General features: G+C 40.8%; 2 protein-coding genes across 4 annotated transcripts in view; one reads left to right on the top strand and one right to left on the bottom strand.

Annotated features, from left to right (window-relative positions):
* Positions 1 to 19417, top strand: part of LOC116267558 (CBBY-like protein) — a 36828-nt gene extending 17411 nt beyond the window's left edge. The window contains exons 7-13 of one of the 3 annotated variants that reach the window (XR_007572052.1): positions 7172 to 7252; positions 12724 to 12878; positions 13235 to 13319; positions 15001 to 15144; positions 15653 to 15769; positions 16943 to 16998; positions 18966 to 19417. Coding sequence is in view for 2 of the 3 variants with exons in the window: in XM_031649358.2 (XP_031505218.1) it covers positions 7172 to 7252; positions 12724 to 12878; positions 13235 to 13319; positions 15001 to 15144; positions 15653 to 15764 (577 nt within the window). In the remaining variant the exon portion in view is untranslated. The remainder of the gene's footprint in view (positions 1 to 7171; positions 7253 to 12723; positions 12879 to 13234; positions 13320 to 15000; positions 15145 to 15652; positions 15770 to 16942; positions 16999 to 18965) is intronic. The other 2 variants (XM_031649358.2, XM_050075213.1) reach the window with 2 other exon arrangements.
* LOC116267559 (glutathione S-transferase F9-like) lies at positions 17250 to 20667 on the bottom strand. Its single transcript, XM_031649360.2, has 3 exons — positions 20253 to 20667; positions 19386 to 19434; positions 17250 to 17873 (listed from the first exon to the last, which is right to left on the bottom strand). Exons 1-3 carry the CDS (start codon positions 20406 to 20408, stop codon positions 17434 to 17436), a joined length of 645 nt encoding a protein of 214 aa, XP_031505220.1. The 5' UTR covers positions 20409 to 20667; the 3' UTR covers positions 17250 to 17433.
* Between the last annotated feature and the right edge of the window lie 4196 nt (positions 20668 to 24863).

The following is a 24863-nucleotide window of genomic DNA, read 5'->3' as shown; positions in this document are numbered from 1 at the left end:
TAGGCTGTCATGGGCTGCTGGGACTTGGAAAAAAAAAAACAGCAGAAGCCTGAGCTTTCAAAGTATGATAAAAAATCAGATAAATCTCTGACCCTCTAGGGTAGGGTAAGGGCTAAGATCTGGAAACTAAGAATACAAGGAAAGCACAGCCACAACTACACATAAATGGTTACGTAAACTATCTTAGACAATCAATGCAATCTCTTCCATATACTTCAAAATGTAGGGGTATGCTGTCGGAGAATAGGAGAGGGAGAGAATAGGAGAGAGAGTGTGAGTGTGAGAATGATCCAGAGAGGGAAGGGGAGAAAGAATGAGAGAGAGATTGAGAGGGAGACCGAGGGTACCTTCTCCTCCCTCTACCATGTCGCCTCCCCTTCTTCTTCTACCTCCTCCTCCTTCTTTTTGCTCAGTTCCGCCTCCTCCTCTTTCTCCTTCCTCTACTTTTCTGCCTCCTCTCCTTTTTCCTTTGGTTTTTTGCCACCTCTCCTTCTTCCTTAGCTTCCACCTCTCCTTCTTCATAGGCTCTTTTCCTTCTTTCATTTCACCTGAGCTTCCAAGAGGAAGCCCTCAAACTGTCAGGCTCCTCTCAGCATGCAAAAGGGCTTTGGGTCTGGATCTGTCCTCTAATTCGGATCCGCCCACCACCCACCTGCCACAAAATCATCGGTGTTACAGTCATGACATTCTTGTAACGATATCCATATTCATGGATAATATAATTATTTTTGTTAGAATATCTTGTATAGGGAACCGGGTCTAGATATGGACCCGGTCCCATGGGCGTGGGTACCGAGAGTGGCTCGGTACCCTAGGCGGATCTCTCTCTTATAATCCCACTTATTGTGTAATTGGTGATTAAGTGAAAATAAGATTCTCTCTCCTAGGGTTGCGGTGTTGCCCCTAGGTTAGAGCTTCTCCGTGGTTTTCAACCTCTTCTTGAGGTTTTCCACGTATATCGTGTGTTTCTTCTCTGTTTCTCCTTTCCGTTGCGTGTTTCTACATGGTATCAGAGCCAGCGCGTGTGAGACTGTTGGTGTGCCAGTAACGTTTCTGCCTTCTTTTTTCCACCGCTGCTGGAGTTTCCACCGCCGGCCGCCGTCTCTGCTATTTCCGCCGCCTCCATCTCCTATTCCTGAGCTAACGCCGTCGCTGTTTGCAGCGTCGCCTAGCCCAGTGCCGCCGTCGCCCAGCCCAGCGCCTCCGTCGCCTAGCCCGCGCCACCGTTGTATTGTCCAGCGTCGCCGCCATTGTCTTCACCTGCGCCGTCGCCTCGCCTGGTCAAGCGCCATTGCCTTGTCTAGCATCGCCGTTGCCTCTGTCCAGCGCCGCAGCCGTCGCCTGCGCATTGCCATCGTCGTGGTTCTTGGATTCATCACCCGGTCGTGTTCCCTGGTCCTGGGTAGTGTTTCTCTTTGGTGATCGTGATGGCCGACGAGATGACTCCCAAGATGGATGTTGCCTTCGACACGAGCAATACTACCAAGAGCGAGAACTTACCGGTTCAGGACGTCTATTCGCTTGACTAAAGACAACTATCTCTCTTGGTCTGCCGCACTTGAAATTGGGATAACTAGTCGTGGTTGCCTTCCCTATATCACAGGGGAGAAACCGACACCTAGTAAAACAGATCCTCGATGGGCAACTTGGGCATTGGAAGACACTCAAGTTAAGGTGTAGATCATCAGCTCTGTTTCTGCTGATATTCAGCCACTTATTCTGCGGAGTCGACTTCTTATGATATGTGGACAGTACTCGCAAGGATGTATGGCCGTAAGAAGAGAGTTTTGCGTACATATCAGATTAAACGCAGCATCTACTCTCTTAAACAGGGTGATTTGTCTGTGGCACCTTATTTTGCAGCCCTGAAGACTAAATGGGAGGAACTCGACTATCATGTGAATGATGACTGGCACTGTGGTTCTGATCATGCCTTGTACTGAGACAAGGAATGGATGGATCGTACTTTTCTTTTCCTTGGAGGTCTGCATGATGAGTTTGAATCCATTCGGAGTCAAATTCTCAACTGTGATGAGATTCTTGGGATTGAAGAGGTGTATGCTCGAGTGGAATCTGAGGAACAACGACGCCAGGTGATGCATAGTGACTCTAGTCAGGGGAGTTCTCATTCAGCCTTTGTTAGTCGGGCTTCAGGGACTGGACCGCGTCCTGCTCGACGGTGTAGCCATTGCAACAAATTGGGACATTCTGTTGATTTTTGTTGGGTCTTCACCCTGAGAGGCGACTTGTCCGGGGTCGTCCTCCTCCTAGTCGGCGGAGTCCTTCTGTGCCTGAGTCTAGTCAGAATAGCTCTTCAAATGTTGCCAAATCAAAGCTTTCCTCCGATCAACTCAAAGAATTGCAAGCGTATATTAGCCGGCTGTCTACTACTCAGGAGGACGCTTCTACGTCTGAGGGGGCTAAGTTAGCCCAAGCTCTTGTTGCCACTAGTGATCTAGGTAATTCCTCACATGGTGATTGGATTGTTGACAGTGGAGCTACGCATCATATGACAGGGGACCCTAAGATGTTTCAAGAATACAAATTGTCTTCTGGGCAGCAACGTGTGTCTATGGCTGATGGTTCTTCTATCTCTGTGGCTGGAAAAGGGAGTTTGTCATTGTTGAATAAATATTGTCTTCATAATGCTCTTCATGTTCCCAATATTCTTGTGAATTTGTTATCTGTCAGCAGTATTACCAAAGAACTCAATTGCAATCTAATATTTTCTGCTGATCGTTGTTTCCTGCAGGACTTGGTGACGGGGCAGAAGATTGAGATTGGTTCGGCTATTAATGGACTCTACAGACTGCCCGTGCAGGTTGCGTCTGCTCTTATTTCAGCCACTAGTGGACAGTTGTCTGGCATGAAGGACAGATCTACCATTATGCGATGGCACGAGCGGCTTGGTCATCTTCCGTTTCCGTTGATTAAGAAGTTGTTTCCTAGGCTTTTCCATTTTGTTTCTATGGACTCCTTCACCTGTGAAGTGTGTCAGTTGGCTAAACATGTTAGGGCTTCGTACCCTATTTCTTTCAATAAAACCACTCGCCCATTTGCTATGGTTCACTCTGATGTTTGGGGTTCTTCGGGATTACCCACTTGTCATGGTTTTTATTACTTTATGACTCTTATTGATGACTACTTCCGTTGTACGTTCGTGTACCTGTTGAAAGAACGTAGTGAAGTTTCCGTTATTGTCAAAAATTTTGTGGCTTTTGTTGAGACTCAGTTTCAGACCTCTGTTCAGGCTTTCCGCACTGATAATGCTAGAGAGTATGTCTCCCAATCTCTAGATGATTTCTTGAAGAGCAAGGGTATTGTTCATGAAACATCCTGTAGTTACACACCTCCCCAAAATGGCGTGGCTGAACGGAAGAATCGTCATTTATTGGATGTCACCCGGGCTCTTATGTTCCATCGGCAGGTTCCTAAGCGCTACTGGGGTGATGCACTTCTCACTAGTGCCCACCTTATTAACTGTATGCCTACCCGTGTGTTGCAGGGTCATTCCCCGTATTCTATGCTTTGGCCTACTCAGAATCCCTGGCCTTTTACTCCTCGGGTGTTCGGGTGTGTCTGTTTTGTTCATGACCATAGTCTCACCCTCAAGAAACTTGACCCTCGGTCTATCAAGGCGGTCTTCCTGGGGTATTCCTCCACTCAGAAGGGATACAAATGTGTTGATCCTACTACTTCTAAAGTCTATGTCTCCCGGGATGTTACTTTTCATGAACATGAGGCATACTTTCCTGTGAATCCTCTTCAGGGGGAGTGTCTAGGGAACAGTAGTGAAGAGTATTCCTCAAATCAGTTGATTCAGTTTATGGATTTCTTGGATTACAAGGCTAGTCACAGTGTGGCAGACACAGTCAGCGATAACACTGTCAGTGATGATAGAGGCAGTCACATGGACGGGGACCTTGTTGATAATCAGTCCACAGCCCGTGATCACTTGTTTGGCCAGGTGTACACCAGGAAGAAGACAGATGTGGTTGAGAATGTTGATGTAACCAATCCCAATCCTGTAAGTTCCCCGGATGAACCAAGTCCAATCAATGAAGAGCTTCAAGAGCTTCCTATAGCCTTGCGTAAAGGCACCAGGTCATGTACTTCTCATCCTATTCAGAGATTTGTTTCTTATGCGAAACTTAGTAAGGATTATAAATGCTTTATTACATCCCTGTCTAAGTCTGTGATTCCCAGGTGTGCGGAAGATGCTAGGGAGGATCCTAAATGGCTACAGGCCATGACAGAGGAGATGGATGCCTTGGCGAAGAATGACACTTGGGACGTAGTTGATATTCCCAAGGGGACTCATTTAGTTGGTTCCAAGTGGGTGTTCAATGTGAAGTACAAACCGGATGGTACTGTGGAAAGGTATAAGGCTCGTCTTGTTGCAAAGAGGTTCAGCCAAAAATATGGTATTGATTATCTTGAAACCTTTGCCCCTGTCGTCAAACTGAAAACTGTGAGGGTCATTTTAGCACTTGCCGTGCAAAAAAAGTGGAGCATGGATCAGCTTGATGTCAAGAATGCATTCTTGAATGGCCATCTAGAAGAAGAGGTCTACATGAACATGCCTCCTGGATATGCTCAAAGCGGAAAATGTTGTCATCTCAAGAAAGCCTTGTATGGATTAAAGCAGTCTCCTAGAGCATGGTTTGAAAGACTGAGAATAGTGATGAAGACTAATGGATACAAATAGGGAAATGGTAATCACACCCTATTCATTAAGCAGAGAAATGGCCTGGTGAGTCTTCTTCTTGTGTATGTTGATGATATGATAGTCACATGTGACGATGAAGAAGAGAAAAGGAAGATGAAGGAGAGGTTAGCTGCCGAATTTGATCTTAAAGATCTGGGTAAACTGAGGTAATTTCTGGGGATAGAGGTTGCTCGGTCAGAGACCGGGCTTGTTATGAGCCAAAGGAAATACACTCTGGATCTTTTAAAGGAGACAGGTAAACTTGGATGTAGGCCTTTTCTAACTCCAATGGAATCTGGTACAAAGATAAGCATCAAAACTGGCAACATCCTGGATGAGGAAGGAAAAGGGCGGTATCAGAGGTTGGTTGGTAAGCTCATCTATCTTACTCTTACTCGCCCTGATATTACTTATGCTGTGAATGTGTTGAGTCAGTTTATGCATGATCCAACTGACTGTCACTGGAAGAGTGCAGAAAGAGTGTTGGGGTACCTGAAGAATGATCCAGGAAAAGGATTACTATATACTTAGCAAAACCAGCTTAATATTGAAGGATACTCTGATGCAGATTGGGCAGAGTGCACTGATACTATGAGGTCTACCACAGGATACTGCATCTTTCTGGGGGTAACCTGGTTGTATGGAGAAGTAAAAGGCAGGAAGTTTGCTCTAGATCCAGTGCTGAGGCTGAATACAGGGCTGTTGCTATGGGAGTTACAGAAATGTTATGGTTAAAGATTCTTCTAGCAGATATTGGTGTTGAAACGGAAGAGAAGATGAAGATGTACTGTGACAACAAGTCTGCGATTAACCTTGCAAATAATCCCATCCTGCATGACAGAACTAAACATGTGGAGATTGATCGCCACTTCATACGGGAACGCATAGATTCAAAGGAGTTGATCCTGCCGTATATGAAGTCTGAAGATCATATTGCAGATGTTTTAACCAAAGCCTTATGTACATCTCAATTCGAGAAAAATGTGAGCAAGCTTGGCATGTTTGACATGTATGCAAGCTTGAGGGGGAGTGTTAGAATATCTTGTATAGGGAACCGGGTCTAGATATGGACCCGGTCCCATGGGCGTGGGTACCGAGAGTGGCTCGGTACCCTAGGCGGGTCTCTCTCTTATAATCCCACTTATTGTGTAATTGGTGATTAAGTGAAAATAAGATTCTCTCTCCTAGGGTTGCGGTGTTGCCCCTAGGTTAGAGCTTCTCCGTGGTTTTTCACCTCTTCTTGAGGTTTTCCACGTATATCGTGTGTTTCTTCTCCGTTTCTCCTTTCCGTTGCGTGTTTCTACAATTTTCAATGTCAAGTAGGTAATCATTGTGGTCATATTCGGTTCACAGCTTCAGAATTCCTTGCATTATTAGAATTGGCATTATATTCATTCATCACAAGCATTGTCAGCCAACTCGGGGAGTCAACTCGAGAATCACCCTAGTCGGCTCAGGATCGCCCTCTCATTGGGCCACGAGAGCTCCAAAACTTGGCCGACTCAGCCAAGAATCGGCCGACTCATTAGATCAGTGACTCAGACCGGAATCATCCGAGTTTGGTTCAACTGTTTTAAAGTGTAAAGTTAATTTTGATCCTTAGGCTTTATTAGGAATGTGAAAGGAATGCTAGCCCAACTATTTGTAAGTATATTATCACCAACAAATTCTAAACATCCAGAAGCCCATGGAGAATTAGGTGTGTATATATATACACAGCTAATTCTCACACACACATGTGTGTGTGTGTGTGTTTATGGGATCGGTAACTTGGACGGGAATCGTCCGAGTTTGGTTCTATTGTTTTAAAGTGTAAAAATTAATTTTGATCCTTAGGTTTTATTAGGAACATGAAGGGAATGCTAGCCCAATTATTTGTAAATCTATTATCACCAACAATTTCTAAACATCCAGAGGCCCATGGGGAATTGGGTGTGTGTGTGTGTGTGTGTAAAGAAAGAGAGAGAGAGAAAGAGATAAATACAAGCTAATTGTTCTTAGATTCATGACCTCCTTTATGGTTAGAGTTGTTGACAAATCATATTCATGATCATGTTGCTCTATGTTGGGTGGGGTGACAGTAGATTACACTATAATATTATAGTAAAAATACACTAGAAAAAATCACAAATTGATCCGACTGAGTCATCTTGTCAACTCGCTGACCCACTAAGCTAGTCTTCTACCTATCCGAGTCCGATTCCCGAGTTTGCCAACTGTGCCCACAAGTACTTAATTTTATTATAATTCAATCTCTAAAACCTGCTCACTTCTTATAAGGAAATTTTCTCTCATCACTATGTATTAACCAATAAAAATTAGACTCTGCTGCATTATTGCCGTTTCCATGAAACGGCAACCATCTTTGTTTTTCCTTTCTGTGCCATGATTTCCGTACCTTAGGTCTTATGTTTCTTCTTGGAATAAGCATTGTTCCTGAGTTCTTTGTTTTTTTATATGTAGTTTTATTGAGGAGGCACTTGAAATGGATATTCCAGTGATTCTTCTCACTGCATACAGTAAGAATGGAGAAAAAGTTTCCAGGTTTGCTTTCTTTCTAAAAACGCTATTTATATATTTTGAATCTTCTGAAAAGGTCATTTTAGCACCGACTCCCACAAGTTATAGTTAGGTTAGCAAAATTGAGTTCAACTGTTCAAGTGATATTGCTTTAGCTTTGACGTGGCTTCAGCTGAGGCAAGTCAAGCTTGAGAGAGTTTGAGTAGCTTGGGTTATTATGCACCCATATTTTTAACTTAAAAAATTTTAAGCCTCAAAATGAGATGTTCTCATTTTCGATTTTTAGTCAAGTGAATGGTTGAGTAGCCTTAATGGAGATCCTCCTGTAAGCAAACAAAGTATCACTTAAAAATAGTTGAATCTTATGCACATTGCTCTGTGTAGAAACACGTACCACAAGAAGAGAGCAGAGAAAGAACACACAATATACGTGGAAAACCTCAGAAAGAGGTGAAAAACCACGGGGAAGCTCTGACCTAGGGGCAAACCGCAACCCTAGGAGAGAGAAAAATATATTCACTTAACTTCAACACTTACACATAAGTGACAATATATAGAGGGAGAGAGGAGAAGCCGCCTAGGGTACCGAGCCCGCCTCGGTACCCGCGCCCCATAGAACCGGGTCCAGATATGGACCCGGTTCCCACAACAACATATTCTAACACTCCCCCTCAAGCTTGGCATACATGTCAAACATGCCAAGCTTGCTAACATTCTTTTCGAATGAAGAAGTACAAAGCCCTTTAGTCAGGACGTCTGCAACTTGATCTTCAGATTTCATATATGGCAGAATCAGCTCCTTTGAGTCAATGCGTTCCCGGATAAAATGACGGTCAATCTCCACATGTTTGGTCCTGTCATGTAGAACTGGATTATTGGCAAGATTAATCACAGACTTGTTGTCACAGTACATCTTCATTTTATCTCCCAGTTCCACACCAATATCAGTTAAAAGAATCTTCAGCCACAGCATCTCTGTAACCCCCATTGCAACAGCTCTGTACTCAGCCTCAGCACTAGACCTCGAACAAACTTCTTGCCTCTTACTTCTCCAAACAACTAGGTTACCTCCAAGAAAGATACAATACCCTGTAGTGGACCTCCTTGTGTCAGTACAACCTGCCCAATCTGCATCTGAGTAGCCCTCAATAGTAAGTTTGTCTTGTCGAGTATACAGCAGTCATTTTCCTGGGTCATTCTTTAGATATCCCAACACTCTTTCTGCACTCTTCCAGTGACAATCCGTGGGAGCATGCATAAATTGACTTAGCACATTTACCGCATACGTGATATCAGGGCGAGTTAGAGTAAGATAGATAAGCTTACCTACTAGCCTCTGATATCGCCCTTTTCCTTCCTCATCTAGAATAGTGCCTGTCTTGATACTTATCTTAGTCCCCGACTCCATAGGAGTAAGATAGGGCCTACAACCAAGTTTACATGTCTCCTTTAGTAAGTCAAGAGTGTACTTCCTTTGATTCATAATCAGCCCTGTCTCTGATCGAGCAATCTCTATCCCCAGAAAGTATCTCAGTTTCCCCAGATCCTTGAGGTCGAATTCTTTAGCTAATCTCTCCTTCATCTTTCTGTTTTCTTCCTCATCACTGCCAGTGACAATCATATCATCAACGTAGACAAGGAGAAGACTCACCAGACCATCTCTCTGCTTTATGAATAGGGTATGATCTCAATTTCCTTGCTTGTACCCAGTAGACTTCATAACGATCCTTAGTCTCTCAAACCAAGCTCTAGGCGACTGCTTCAAGTCATACAAAGCTTTCTTGAGGTGACAACATTTTCCCTCTTGAACATACCCGGGAGGCATGCTCATATAGACTTCTTCCTCCAGATGGCCGTTCAAGAACGCATTTTTAACATCAAGCTGGTCCATGCGCCACTTCCTGTGCACAGCAAGAGCAAGAATAACCCTCACGGTCTTCAACTTTGCAACAGGGGCAAAGGTCTCAAGATAGTCGATCCCATACTTCTGACTGAACGCTTTTGCAACCAGACGAGCTTTATAACGATCTACAGTGCCATCAGGTTTGTACTTCACGTTGTAAACCCACTTAGAGCCAACTAAATGTGCCCCTTTAGGGATATCAACAACTTCCCATGTTTTGTTCTTAGCTAACGCACTCATCTCCTCCGTCATAGCATGTAACCACTTGGGATCATCCTTAGCATCATCCACCGACCTGGGAATAACAACTTTGGATAAGGTTGTGATAAAACATTTGTAATTTGTACTGAGCTTAGCATAAGAAACAAATCTCTGAATAGGGTGAGAAGTACATGACCTGGTGCCTTTGCGCAAAGCAATGGGGAGCTCTTCATTCGATGGACTTGGGTCATCCGGGGAGATCACAGGATTGGGATTGGTTCTATCCTCATCACCAACATCTTCCACTGTAGCTTTCTCCTTTTTGACATAAACCTGGCCAAACAAGTGATCACGGGCAACAGTGGGCTGAGCATCCACCGTGACCCCTTCCATATGACTGCCCTTCTCATTACTGACCGTGACCGTGTCAATCACACTGGGACTAACCTTGTAATCCAAAAACTCCATAAACTGAATCAGCTGATTAGAGGAATACTCTTCCCCTTTGTTCCCAAGACACTCCCCCTGAAGAGGATTCACCGGAAAATACGACTCATGTTCATGAAATGTGACATCCCTCGAAACATACACTTTGGAAGTAATGGGATCCACACATTTGTACCCCTTCTGAGTGGAAGAGTACCCCAAGAAAACGCCTTTAATAGACCGGGGATCAAGTTTTTTGAGATTAGGGCTATGATTATGCACAAAACAACTGCACCCAAAGACACGAGGAGTAAGAGGCCACGGATTCTGAGTGGGCCACAGGGTAGAATAAGGAGACTGACCATCCAACACCCTAGTAGGCATACGGTTAATGAGGTGTGCACTAGTGAGAAGTGCATCACCCCAATACCGCTTCGGGACATGACGTTGGAACATAATGGCCCGGGTAACATTCAAAAGATGACGATTTTTACGTTCAGCTATACCATTTTGAGGAGGGGTATAACTACAAGAGGTTTCATGAACAATACCTTTGCCTTTCAAGAAATTATCAAGGGATTGAGAGACATATTCCCTTGCATTATCCGTACGGAAAGCTTGAACAGTTATATGGAATTGAGTCTCAACAAAGGCAACAAAGTTTTTCACAACTGCTGGAACCTCACTACGTTCTCGCAACAAGTACACGAACGTACATCTAGAGTAATCATCAATAAGCGTCAAAAAATAGTGACAACCACCACACGTGGGTACTCCAGAAGGACCCCAAACATCGGAATGAACTAAGGCAAACGGATGAGTGGTTGTATTCAATGAAATAGGGTACGAAGCCCTGACATGTTTAGCCAATTGACACACTTCACAAGCGAAGGAGTCAATGGAGACAGAAGCAAACAAATGAGGAAACAACTTCTTTATTAACTGGAATGGGAGATGACCAAGACGCTCGTGCCATCGCAGAACAGTAGATCTATCGTTCACACCAGACGAGTGACCACTCGTGGCAGAAATCAATGCTGAAGCAATTTGCACCGGCAGTTTGTAGAGCCCATCAGTAACCGAACCAATCCACGTACCACAAGAAGAGAGCAGAGAAAGAACACACAATATACGTGGAAAACCTCAGAAAGAGGTGAAAAACCACGGGGAAGCTCTGACCTAGGGGCAAACCGCAACCCTAGGAGAGAGAAAAATATATTCACTTAACTTCAACACTTACACATAAGTGACAATATATAGAGGGAGAGAGGAGAAGCCGCCTAGGGTACCGAGCCCGCCTCGATACCCGCGCCCCATAGAACCGGGTCCAGATATGGACCCGGTTCCCACAACAACATATTCTAACACTCTGAATTTTATTAGGAAACTCACTGACCAGCTCTCAAAGAGCTGCAAGCAAAGAAGAACAGTTTGCATTATAAAGAGAAGATGAGGGAGCCATTGGAGAGTCCAGTGGCTAGCTTATTCAGTTGAGCATGCAAGAATGAAAATATAAATGAAAAATGGAGAACAGAAAATTAAAAATACAGAAAAATAAATATAAGAAATACAAGGAGGATATTGGGACAACTTTAATACTTTAGCATCCCCTTCAAACTTATGGTGAAATTACCCAAAGTTTGCTAAGAATAGAAGAGAATCTAGGGTCTCCACGTTTTTTTGTAAAGAAGTCTACCAGTTGAAATTTTGGGGAACATAAGGAAGCTCAATATTCTTCTGCAGTAATTTCTCTCTCATGAAGTGACAATCCATTTCAATATATTTGACTCTCACATGAAATGTGTGATTACTTGCCATATAGATAGCACTTTTATTATTACAGCACAATTTGGCAATTTTCTCCAGTCTTGTCCTTGATGTGACTCTTCAAACAAGATGATTTTTGCAGTTGTGGCCATAACGTGATGCCCCGCCTCTATGGAGGATAAGGATATTTTCTATTTTGGCTAGGATAGGGAACCTGGATTCCTACGCCTAGGTTTTGGCTGTTGCAATGTGGATGGGGCGACATGCATGTACCCCAAGAACTCTCTCTCTCTCTCTCTCTCTCTCTCTATTTTCTCTATGTAGTAATTGCTGCTAAAGCATGCTCTCTCTCTCTCTCTCTCGCTCTCTATTTTCTCTATGTAGTAATTGCTGCTAAAGCATGCTCTCTCTCTCTCTCTCTCTCTCTCTATATATATATATATATATATATATATATATATATATATATATATATATATAGAGAGAGAGAGAGAGAGCATGCTTTAGCAGCAATTACTACATAGAGAAAATTTTGATAGAGCTGGCATGATCCCGTTAGCCTTGTTAATTGTTAATATGTTGGATGAGCAAAAGAAGATCCAAGCTTTGTCATGGCCTAAATACCGGAGATGGTTGAAATGTGAAAGAAGATTGAGGATAGGTGAGAACATCGGTTTTGTGCTGGCTCACAGATGATTTAGAAGAATACCTTCAACTGCTTGTTGCTTTTCTACGATTGGTGATATAATTATTTTTATTACTGGTCAAGATTTTATTTATGTTGGTTTTCAGTTGTCACTATTGTTACTTTTAGTTTTACATATATTCACTATATGATTCCACATGCAATATGAGTTTGTGACCCAATTGTCTGTGTTGTCGGCCAACAGCAGTGTATGTGTATCTGGTATCCCCAATTGTCTGTAATTTGATTTTGTTATTTATTTGTATTCTGTTTTTCTATATACTACTGAATTTTTTGTTTCCACTTTTGACTTTTCTTTCCGTGTATCTGATGATACCTTGTGCCTAATTTCTGGTACAGTTGTTACGAGATTGATTTGTGGAGTTGTTTCTGTAGCTAACGTTTTACATATAAAGTATAAATGTGTTTTCTTTTTTTCTTTTTTTTTTTCAAGTCGTTAACTGGCATTTTACATGTTCTAGACTCTAAATATGTTTTTCTTGTTCTTATCAGGTCTATCTCTCAGAAGTTGGGTCTGGAAAAGTTATCCAAGATAAAGATTGTTGGGAAGGATGAGGTTGGAAACAGTTTATATGGTCAAGTGGTTCTTGGTAAAGGAGTTGCATCTAGTTTGGATGAACAGTTAATGAAAGAGGCAAGAAAAGCTGGTAAAAGATTATATCATTTTTTTAATGTGTTGGATTCGACTATGTTAGACAACCCTGCCATGTCAAAGGTATACTGTATACATGTATACACACACACACACACACACACATATATATATATATATATATATATATATATATTATATCTAAGCTTCTATAACTACACCTAGTATAATGGATCCTAGTGATAGTTCTTTGCCACACCAATGGCACAATTGTTACCTTCACTGCAGTCGCTTTGACTTGGTAGGACAGCCTATGTGCTGTCTGTGTGACATAGGTTTGAATGTTTAAATTTCTCATATTTCTCGAAACTTGGTTGTCCTGCTTCTAATGAATTTGTCTATTTGTAACAGCTTCTGCTCAGAAACAAAAAATTGCAGAGGAGGTTGCATCCGTGTTGAAATTGAGTGTAGAGATTGATACAACCTCAGCTGAAATGTCTGTGCTCCTTTTTTGTATTTTTTGTATACAGTCATATATATTGATTTTTGGATGCATTTTAACGATCAGGATGTGCTTATATATTATCCAACTAAAAAGCAGGCTGTAGTTCCTGGTAGACTAATAATTTCTGAATGTAAAAAGATTATTTTTTCTGCTTCCTATGGTTGTTCAGTGTCAGGGATATCTTTTAGATGAATTAATTTTTTTTTTAATCTTTTTCTTCGATATTTCAGTCCTTTTCTCTCTGGTCTTACTTTGTGCATACTTTTTTTAAATGGTTTCTGATCATACATCACTTTGCTGTGCAATCACTTCCTGGAAATTGCAGATTGTGATCTTCATGAAATGCCAAAACTTTTTGAAAGTTCATAGGTATATCTTGCAATGATCATTACAAGAAAAAAATCTAGTCAATTTTTTAATTATTTATTTTTCAGTCAATAATCGGTATTCTGTTTATTGTTTGTGCTGTCTATTTATCTTATGTGAAGGTGTTTAGTAAAGGATGAAGCATGATTTAAGATAACCTTGGTTCTTATAAAGATAAAAAGTATGTTCAATCTTCAAAATCTTCTGCCACAGTATCTCAAAAATGTTCTTGTCATTCCATTGACCAAACTGTAACTAGAAATATTTTAGACATAAAGCTTATACCTAGAGGTGTTTTGAATCCGTTGACCAAATTTAATGCAAGTTACCTGCCCAGACTGCATGAAATGGTGAAATATTTAGTCTTGCTGTCCGATCTTGATGGGAGGAGGAAGGTTGTGTACCCAGTCTGGTAACTGTGTGAGAAACTGTGGAGCATGTTAGCAAGTCAAAATCATATTTCCGGGAAAAATTCATAAGCGACCTCTTTAATGCTGTGTAGAAAAATAAGTTTTGTGCAATAAATTTATATCACATGGATGCATGTGTGAGTGCAGCCCTGGTTTCAGAGTAGGACTCAGATGCAGATATATATGCACATAGTTCATTCATGCATGCATACATGTGTGCCAGTGTGCTTTTTCTTTTTCCACCACGCAGGGGTGCGGGAGGAGAATGTCTTGGTCATACTCCTTTTGGCTACGTTTGGGTTTTGCACCTTCTAGTTTATGATATGTTTAGCATGTTATATTTTAGTGAATAATACATGTTATATTATATATTTTTTATCAATATAATTTTTATCCTTGTGTGTATTTCTGAGGGGTATAATTAACGGTTTCGTTTGCACAGGACCTCAATCTTTGAAGATTAATTTGAGTGTGTTGCTTTGACAAATGAAAATGATAAGCATATATACAAGCATGGATTCGACAAAAACCATAGACAAGCATTTTTTCTTTGATTGGACCCTAAATTGTGCCTAAACAAAATGGCTGAGGAGAAAAACAAAAACATATGATTCCAGAATTACTTTCATGAGCCTCTGTCTCTCTTTCTCCCTCTCTATGACATAGCCTGGGTGCCTTTTCTATTCTAGTCCATTTACTTTTCTATGCATATGCCTGTGTTGGCTCATCTTGTTTCATTATTTTATTTTGTTCGTGTCTCTCTGTAGTTTATTGGTATTGAATGGCGTTCCTATACTTACTAGAACTTGAATATTGTCATCACTGTTTGAAATTACTGTCTAATGGCAGCTTGCTCATGTTTATATGGCCTGTTGTTTATCACTGCAAATTTTCAGTTTAGAAAATATCGTAGCAACACTACGTGCTGGAGCAGAAAGTGCAGGCCTGCCTGTAGACCAGTGTGTTCTGGTGGCAGGAAGCCTATCTGGAGCACTTGCAGCTGAGCGCATAGGCATGCCCTGTGTGCTGCTTCGAAGCAGGTGTGCTATCTTACTGATGATTCTTCTCTTTTTTTCTTTTTTTTTCTTTTTTTTGCAACAAAATTGAAAAGAGCTTCTCCATGTGATCAACACTCTCTCATCTTGTCCAATTTGTATGTAGCATTTTATCTGTGCTAGAACTGAAAGTGCATCGGTGGCAGACTTGATAGTCCTATTTGCTAAAGTGTACGACTTTGTGAGAATATTCCAGATTGTTGTCTGCGCCTGTTAATGTCAGGACTCAGGAATTCTTTCTATTTTCTTGCTCTTGTAAGAAAGATGTCATGGTTTTTTTCGATCCTTGTTTAGTTCAACAAAGTGAATGAATCTCCTTCTTGTTGCCTGTATGCCTTCCATATCTCTTACTTGGATATTTATTATGGAACGTTTCTGCATGTAATTGACCAAATATTTCTGTACTTTGTTTTTTTTTTTTTGAAAATGGAATTAAACTTTCTTATAAGTTGCTTTCACATGTTTTGACTTGCATTTTCCTTTTTGTCCACAGAGTTACTTCTAGAGCTGAGTTCCCTACAACAGCAACTGTAATGGAAGGCTTTGGTGGTTCAGACCTTACAGTTTTTAAATTACAGAACAAGAAATGGAGTTCGAGCTTTTGATAATTGTAAGTAATAGGATAAACTTCTATGTTGGATAAAATGTTGTAGTTCATTATGGGTGAATTTGCAGAGTTGTCAAAAATCTTTGACAGGTATCGATTTGTTTATTGATGAAGAAAAATTGTAGGTGGTGGTCTTATGAGATCCTGACAGACATCAATTGAAGTCAGAAGTACATATGCCCTGATTCGAAATCCTTCCCCCCCCCCCCCCACCCCCCCCAAAAAAAAAAAAAAAAAAGCTAAAGCATGGCAGGTTGTTCAGAATTTTTGCTCTTCCAGACCTGTTATGGACGCTACAAAAAACTGCTTCTTTTTAATGCTTAAACAAGGGAAATTTATGGTGTTTACATATAAGTTGTTAAAACCAAAGTTGGAAACAGGTCATTCAAAACCCTTAAAAAAGCAGATATATATATATATGAGAAAAGTCAATACTACCGGATGCAAGATGGCTAAAATGTAAGCATGTACCTCTAAAAAGGACCATAATCCTCAATAAAGCGACCATAAAGGTTGCTAATGCCAATGTAATGACTGTTTTTTGGTAACTAATTTTTAAATGTTAGCCATCTGGCGGCAACATCTGGCATCCAGCATGATTGAGTTGTCCTATATTTATGAAAAATGCACTTATTTATAGTTAAGAAATTGGTTGGCTGATCAATAACTAGGCTGACAAGTGACTAATCTGACTAACTAATCGCTGGTTTGGAACACGTCAGTTGATAATTGACTCAAACAACTAGTCAGGCTACTCAGCTAACTACTCGAGATATTGACAAAGTTCACAACTTTTGTCTTTATGGCACAAACGTGTTTCATTTGAGCTGTTTGATAGATCCAGAGATAGATACAAGTGTGACAAGCATTACCAGCTCCAAGTATAGCATAACATGAGTGCAAATTTACATAATCTATGCATGCTTGTATGTGTCCACATGCCCAGGTTGTATAGGTGATCACTTTGTCATATATATATATATATATATATATATATATATATATACAGTGTCATGTACATTCTGCATATGTGTGTGTACAACTGGTACTAGAATTCTAATTGAAGTATTTGACTCTCTCTCTCTCTCTCTCTCTCTCTATCCATCATTGTCATTGCCTTCTGCATTTGCATGCCTCTGCATATATACTCACAATCTGTTAATTCTCTTCACAAAGATATTCCTGGAAGGCCTTAGCTATTATGCTTTTTTGTAGCTGATTGTTTCATGAAGGTAAAGCATACTTCTCTTCCTGCCTTGTAACTTTTTCTTTTTCTGTAGCATCCAAGAATTGTAAACCATCTTATCAATAAAAATTGCTATTAAGCAATATCTTGCCATCCTTGATTTAGTCAGCGGCTGGATTCAGTTGTGCTTCTAGCTCTCTCTTTCTCTCAAGATATATATATATATATATATATATATTCCATCCAATCTTTATTACTGAAAAACGTTTTGGAAGTAACAAGGTAGCAAAATGTAAATATCTTTGTCCATCTAATCTTTATTACTGAAAAACGTTTTGGAAGTAACAACGTAGCAAAATGCTCTTCATGCATAACCAAAACATTTCTAGGTAGATAACAACTTGGGACATATTACGGAGTCCATGACAGAGACTAAATTCCACATTCCTGTCCTCTGACCTTCAGCCTAAACCTTCAACCTCTAGAGCTGAAGGACCTTCTTCCAGGACGGCCTGTTTGAGATGTCTTCCCACCATCTTTTGACGTGTTCCCTGTGTTTGATAAGATATTCCTTCCCAATGTCATTGACCAAATATTGTGTGAATGGAAGATGTGTAAGGTCAGCTAGGCTGAAGAAGTCTCCTCCTAGATACTTGCTCTTGGAGAGCCTCTCCTCATACACATCTAATACTTTTCCCAGCTTCTCCTCACTCTCTCTAATTAGCTTTTCATCTTGAGGGACACCCATCTTTGGGAAATACAGGAGTTGCAGAACCAAAGTGTAAATGTGCGGATTGAAGTTCTGCCCCTCAACTTCTAGCCATTGTTCTACAGTGGCTCTCTCCTCCAGAGTCTTCCCTAGCAAATCAGTTCCTTGGTCGGCATATTTCTGAGCATAGTACCTTATAATAGCCCTGGACTCTGTTCCAATCAGGAAAACAAGAAAATGATTAGAACTTCCCCTGAAAGTTTTGCAGAACTATTTGGACAACATAGACAATAGAACACAGAATATCAAAAAATAGGTATTTGGTGTTGCAAAGTAGCAAATCCTTCTGTTTTATTGCTTATTTCTAGCCATAGCAAATGCATAAAATGTTAGGAGTAGCAGGTTGAAACTGGACAGAACTTCCCCGAGAGTTTTGCAGAACTATTTGGACAACATAGACAATAGAACACAGAATATCAAATAGGTATTTGGTGTTGCAAAGTAGCAAATCCTTCTGTTTTATTGCTTATTTCTAGCCATAGCAAATGCATAAAATGTTAGGGGTAGCAGGTTGAAACTGATCAGAACTTCCCCTGAGAGTTTTGCAGAACTATTTGGACAACATAGACAGTAGAACAGAGAATATCAAAAAATAGGTATTTGGTGTTGCAAAGTAGCAAATCCTTCTGTTTTATTGCTTTTTTCTAGCCATAGCAAATGCATAAAATGTTAGGGGTAGCAGGTTGAAACTGATCAGAACTTCCCCTGAGAGTTTTGCAGAACTATTTGGACAACATAGACAATAGAACACAGAATATCAAATAGGTATTTGGTGTTGCAAAGTAGCAAATCCTTCTGTTTTATTGCTTATTTCTAGCCATAGCAAATGCATAAAATGTTAGGAGTAGCAGGTTGAAACTGGACAGAACTTCCCCGAGAGTTTTGCAGAACTATTTGGACAACATAGACAATAGAACACAGAATATCAAATAGGTATTTGGTGTTGCAAAGTAGCAAATCCTTCTGTTTTATTGCTTATTTCTAGCCATAGCAAATGCATAAAATGTTAGGGATACCAGGTTGTACCCCTCCCGATTGATGTCTGATTGAACAGCTTGTTTTTCACATTAACGTATTTGATGATGTTTCCCGTGCACGTTCTCCTCTTGGATCTGCCCCTATTTTTTCTGATGGGGATTTTGTTGACTCCGTAGATTATCTTGTTGTCTACAGTAAAATCAGGTTTTTCGAGTATAACTGCTTAAATTTCGTTCACGTTACACCTTCTTGTCCTGAACGTGCAGTGTGGGAGAAACCTGCTCACAAGCTAGGGAAGTTACAGAGGCAAGCAGTATATAGGAGGATGGTCGGAGAATGGGACCGGGGAGGATTTCCAGCTCAGTTTCGAAAGAATCACCTTCTCCAAGCCACTGTGTGGTGATTGTCAGCCAGCCACAACTGGCAGGGTCGGGGATTCCTACTCAAATTCGACTGGACCAAGACCTGGTTGAGGCCCAACCAGCGGAGAGTTACTCTTTGGGTCGGGTTTATGTTGTGAAAACCAAGAATGGGCCGAACTGAGACATCTCAATGTTTAAGTTGCATTTTTTGTAACGGAGAGCCTCTCTGGTTCAATTATAACAAGTGGTTGTCTCCCTGCTTGTCCAACAGCAGGGACGAAAAAGAAAGAGGAAATGAGAAGACGAGCTGTATAATGATCTTACCATACAATGTGAAGCCACCGTCTTGGATAACAGGTACCATCCCAAACGGCTGCATGATTGGCAATAAGAACATACGTCAAGCACAACGCTAGTAAAACCATGAAACGCCTCCGAATTCATCTCTCATTTATAGGCGTTTGACAAAGCAAAGAACGCCTTATCGGCTTTTGGAAGTTCATCCATGTTTGGAAGTTCATCCATGTATTCTCTCGAAGTGTTCCAAATTAGTGCTCGAGAGCAAAGCTAAACTTTGGCTAAATTGCTTTGTTTCGAAGAAATGACAAAACTACCTCTCAAAAAAGGCATCTAAATAAGTAATATCATACAAGTAATTTTTTTTTTTTTTCAAATGAAAGACTTGTTTTCTCAAATATATTACTACGGTTGTTAAATTAACAACAGTTCTCTTGCGGTTGAACTAAAAAAAGAAAAGACCCGTCTTGTAATTACAAATGTTCAAAGAAGAATTTCTCAACTACACAAGCATGGATGGATCAATGGCTTTTAAATCAGGGACGGCTGTCCCCCGTCTATCTCATTTCACTGCTTGTATTGAACATGTGGCCATTGATGATGATCCTGACTTTAACAAATTGTGGTCTAACAGAGAACCCTTTCTATCCTCCAAAACGACCGTGGAAACGCAGATGGAAGAAGGGTCAACTCAGACAGCAAAGTAGGCTGGGCTCGTACTTTCATTACCCAGTGGGTACACATCTTATCCTTGGTGGTGTTTCATGGTAAGGGGTTCACCCACCAAGTGACCTACTACTGCATGGTAGATCGTCCCTTCTTCACTATTATGAAGATGCATTGACACACACACACACACACACACGCAAGGCCAGCAAAGGGCGAAGTGGTTACCTGCAATTTGAGAAACTCTGGTTTCTTCTGCTCGCCGCTTAGCAGATCAACCGGGATGATTTCGAAGTCGACGCCCTTCTCAATTAAGCAAGCAAGGACCCGGCGGGCACATGAAGCATAGGCAGCGCCATACACTTTCACGGCCATGGCTACCATAAGTGCTGATACTGTGGCAAGAAACTGAGGTAGTTACTGCTAGAGCTAGGATGCGGAAATGCAGGGGAAGGCAGGTTGGGCTGTGTACATTTTTATAGCGCAGTATGGGATGACTGGACGGTAACGTGAGCGGCCAATGCTGGCTTAAGCTCAGGCGTGCATCCCGTGGGAGTCAGTATGCATGGACAGTCCTTGGTTGTTGAGGGGAAAACGTAGCGTAAATTCCTTTCACGCCCTTGAACAGCTCACAAATGTCTTCATGCACCCTTCTTTCTTCTGAAAAACTATCTTAGTTGTTTCTTTTCCAAGATCTTTCTTTTTTGAAAAGAATCGTTATTGTTTAAAGTCATGGTTGTTGTCCAAACTTTCCCTTCCAGAGCTTGCTGAAAAGCATAATATGGTTATATTTATTGAAGATAAAAAGAGAAAAACAACAAGATTGGGGTGAATGTACACCCTTGATGTTTTGAAAATGTCAACCTGTTAGTGATTGGTATTTTCTCTTCCAGAGCTTGCTGAAAAGCATAATCTGGTTATATTTATTGAAGATAAAAAGAGAAAAACAACAAGATTGGGGTGAATGTACACCCTTGATGTTTTGAAAATGTCAACCTGTTAGTGATTGGTATTCTCAAAATATCAACCTTGTTATCTTTGTAATTTTCAAAATGTCAACCGCCAAACGAAATCATGATCTTTTCAGAATAGCTGATCATGTTTAAACTTTAAAGAATGTAATGAACTTTCGGAGTATATTCTGTCATTTAAATATCATGCTATAAACTATAAGGTTGCGATACTTTTAGAATATCACTGAATTTTGTTACTTTGTTGCTGACTGCTGCCAAAGTCTATCCCCAGGTATAACTACTGTTCAATTGTAATGAACATCATTTCTTGGACAAGCCAAAATGACAAATATACACCTTTGAGTTGGAGAGATGGCTACGTAAACAAGGGGCTCCGCCATTGCCGAAGGAGAACAATGTCCACGTTTCCCTTATGAACGTGATCAAGAGAAAAGGGTCAAGATCACATCTTTTTCATTGAGAATCCACTCTTAGTTAACTTGATTGCCTCAATAACTTTTCTTGGTCGTTGATCCAGAAGAAAGATGTGAACTTTCAGTTGGACCCTTTTAAAGCAAACAGAAAATCTTAAAAAATTCATGTTTTGTATGTGTTAAACTTGGAAACGCAATCCAGAGTTTTTGTAACAATGTTTGATCGATTACTGTACAATGTAGATTTATCGTCTTCACAGACGACTTGTCCAAGCAATCAAACTTCACCTTAGAATGGGCAGCTTGTCCAGCACGTTTACGCCTCCCTTGTAGTCTAGGATTCTCCCTGTGAACTTCTGGCTAGCTGTTTCAAGTTGCCACGTCTATGGTCGCCTCCCCAGCAATGTAAAACACTCCCTTTGATCTCATGCCCGGCTAATTGAAGCTGTCATATCTAATGTCGCCTCCGCACAATGTAAAACACTTACTTTGATCTCATGGCCAGCTAGTTGAAGCTGTCATATCTATGGTCGCCTTGCTAACAGTCTAAAATTCTAAGAGTGAAGGCCCATTCATCTCGTTCTTTTGCTACCATTGGGGTTTCTCCCATCTTTCCAACTTGCAGATTTTCATTGGTCTTCTCCCTCCTCTTCATAAACATCGCACCTTTGAAAGTAGATATCGCATCCCCGAGGGTGTGTTTATGCCCTTACAATCTCAGATTAACATCCAAGGAGATCTAACATCTTCAATCCGCGGATTTTACATCATTGATTTCTAATAAATATTTAAAATGTCATGTTTGACAGATGCAAGGTACATTTTGCAGTCCCCTATCCCTGACTTGAGATGCATAAATTTTAAGACATGATGGTGACCTTAAAATCCATTATGTTCAAATCCACAATTTGTAACAACCATCGATTTTGAGACAAGCCCCTTTTAGATCAGACATTTTAATTTAAAATTCAAGACAACTAAACGCCCTTTAAGCGTGGAAGACAACGGCGAAGGTTCTCAAGGATGTACAAGATATCCGCCATCAATACTAGGTAAAAGCTGTCAACTGTATCACAGGTTGAAGAAAGTTTTTTAAGTGGCAGATAGAATCTTTAAACAAGTATTATAAATTAGCATGCTTCTCAAGGACACTTCGAAATCTTAGACTTGGAAGATTCTATGCTTAGCTTGGACAGCAAATCATCATTTGCCATCTGCAGTTTGAAATGCCAAAAGGAAATTACTTGTGGTGCTTAAAAAGATTGACCTGTCGGCTCGGTGGGATTCGCATAGATGGCTGTCCATCAATCAGGCATTGTTTACTTAGAAATCACCCTTTGCGACAGTTCTAGCCCAAATCCACTTACGGTAATGTTCTGCAACTGCTTCTAAGGAGAATTCAGGTAAGTCGAACACATTTTCGACAGAGGAGGAAGAGAAAGATGTTCATGTTTTTTTTTTTTTTTCCACAAACCACCCCACACACTGGGGAAAAGGAAAGGTTCTCAAGAAGATTGTTATTGTCAGGTATAAGCAAAAGCTTGGGGTCCAAGAGAAATGAATCTAAGGCAATTTGGGAACCGTAACACCTTCACATGAAAGAAGAAGTGGGAAGGCAGCTTATCTCGAAGAAAACCAGTACAATTCTATTCAAGTCGTGAAATAGAGATCATCAACAAGAAAATTTTAATTAAATTTCAATCATCTCCAAAAGAAATTGCGGAGTCTATAAAATCAGAATGTTCATCGAAGGTATCTGCTTCTGATCAAGAAAATGAAAGAACAAAGGGCCTCTGGGAAGCAGCCGCACCACATCGAATGGCAAATCCCTCATTGAGTCCACAGAGAGAAAACAAAGAAAATCATATTTTAAACTCCTTGACTAATTTTCCCACATCAAAACTTCGAAATGAAGGAAATGATAGGCACAAATCACAAAAGCAGATGCAAACTCCATAAAGGAGCAATCAAAATGACCACCACCATGGTTAATAATAAAGACAACTTGTAGTTCTGAATCAGAAATCACTAAACGAGATCAGATAGACCACCCATCCGGAGTACCGGAACGACGCTCCCAATGATTCCACAGATTAACAAACAGAAAACCGTATGAAACAGATTCAAAAAGCTTCAGTTTCTTATCCAAGACCATCCAAGAAAGGGTACAGAAAGAGACGACCAACTTAATGAATCACCAAAACGAAAACGCCTAAACAAAGAAAAGAAGCAACTTAGGGGGAAAAGGGCCTTCAGAGCGAGGAAGACAGAATCCACCAATCGCGCTTCCATCATGAGGCCAGGGAGAGACCAGAGATTTGACGAGGAGGAGGGTGAACTGTGAAGAGGAGGACCCGAGCACCCATTCAGATTGAAAACTATGAACCCTTCACCGTTGGTAACTCGGGAGTTGGATTTCGTCTACACGCAGACGCTTCAAGGGTTTTCTCTTCCCCCCCTCCTCCTCCCGACTCCTGGAGTCTCTCTGGCCTCCCCCAATTGTCGCGCCGGGGCTGACTCTGTTACTTAAAAAGGCAAACGCACATTTACAACTGCACCCTTTCTCTATTGAGTATTGAGTCGCTGCAAATGGCCCGGGCCTGATGTCCAGAGTCGAATCTGATCCCACCCCACCTTCCATGTATTCCAAGAAAAAAGATGAACAAATAGTGTCAAGAAAAAAGAGAAGAAGAAAGAAAGAAGGAAGAAAAAAAAAATCATTTTCAGAGGCCGATGGAGATGCGATAATCAATATGTTTATCACATTGACATTCAATCCAAGGTTGCACAAAGAAATCAACAAAATTTAGCCTAATCCTAACTACTCTTTAGCTCAAGGACTTGATTCAGGGCTTCAACCTCACGAAAATTGAACCACCAAACCTGTCTTTAACTTGAATAAAAGGTAAACATGGTTATTACAATAGACAATAAAAACTCACACATGCACACACTACCTCTATTAAACACAACAAGTGAAAACTATTAAATCAAAATGACAGACTTGTCCTTACCCAAACTTGACATGTGAATGCATATGTAAAAGCCTAACTACTTTGCATTAAGTAAAATATATGTATCTAAAATGAAATATATTTAATTGTGAACGAAATGAGATGCAATGCATGGCCACCATGCATCGTTCACATGAATGAGGAACTGGACATGCGGCATAACATTCTACGTGGTCATGACACAGTTCCATGATGGCACGTTGGCGTTGTTGATGCATGCAATTCTATCTCTCATACTCCAAGAATGGATCCCCGTTAAGTACTAGTTTACAACTCCTGATGGCCTATTCGTGGTGAAATATTATGCAAGATATTTACACGATATGTTCCTTGTTGATGTTCCATGCCATTTGCACGTGAAATTAGTTCTAATTTATATTTCAAGAAGCTGCTTCTCTTTCTCATTTGTAGATTAATCTTACCTTTGGCCCTCTAGTC

The sequence above is a fragment of the Nymphaea colorata genome, chromosome 14 (assembly GCF_008831285.2).
Source record: "Nymphaea colorata isolate Beijing-Zhang1983 chromosome 14, ASM883128v2, whole genome shotgun sequence".
In the NCBI taxonomy this organism is placed as follows: Eukaryota; Viridiplantae; Streptophyta; class Magnoliopsida; order Nymphaeales; family Nymphaeaceae; genus Nymphaea; species Nymphaea colorata.
This window is presented reverse-complemented; position numbering and strand designations above follow the sequence as displayed.

What these genes read in the sequence shown, in the direction of transcription:
- LOC116267559 (XM_031649360.2), bottom strand. Translation starts at nt 20,408, where the DNA reads ATGGTAGCCATGGCCGTGAAAGTGTATGGCGCTGCCTATGCTTCATGT. An exon ending in CAGAGTTTCTCAAATTGCAG is followed by an intron (nt 19,435 to 20,252) that starts GTAACCACTTCG and finishes CCAATCATGCAG; the next exon opens with CCGTTTGGGATGGTACCTGT. An exon ending in CGGTGGCTTCACATTGTATG is followed by an intron (nt 17,874 to 19,385) that starts GTAAGATCATTA and finishes TGATTGGAACAG; the next exon opens with AGTCCAGGGCTATTATAAGG.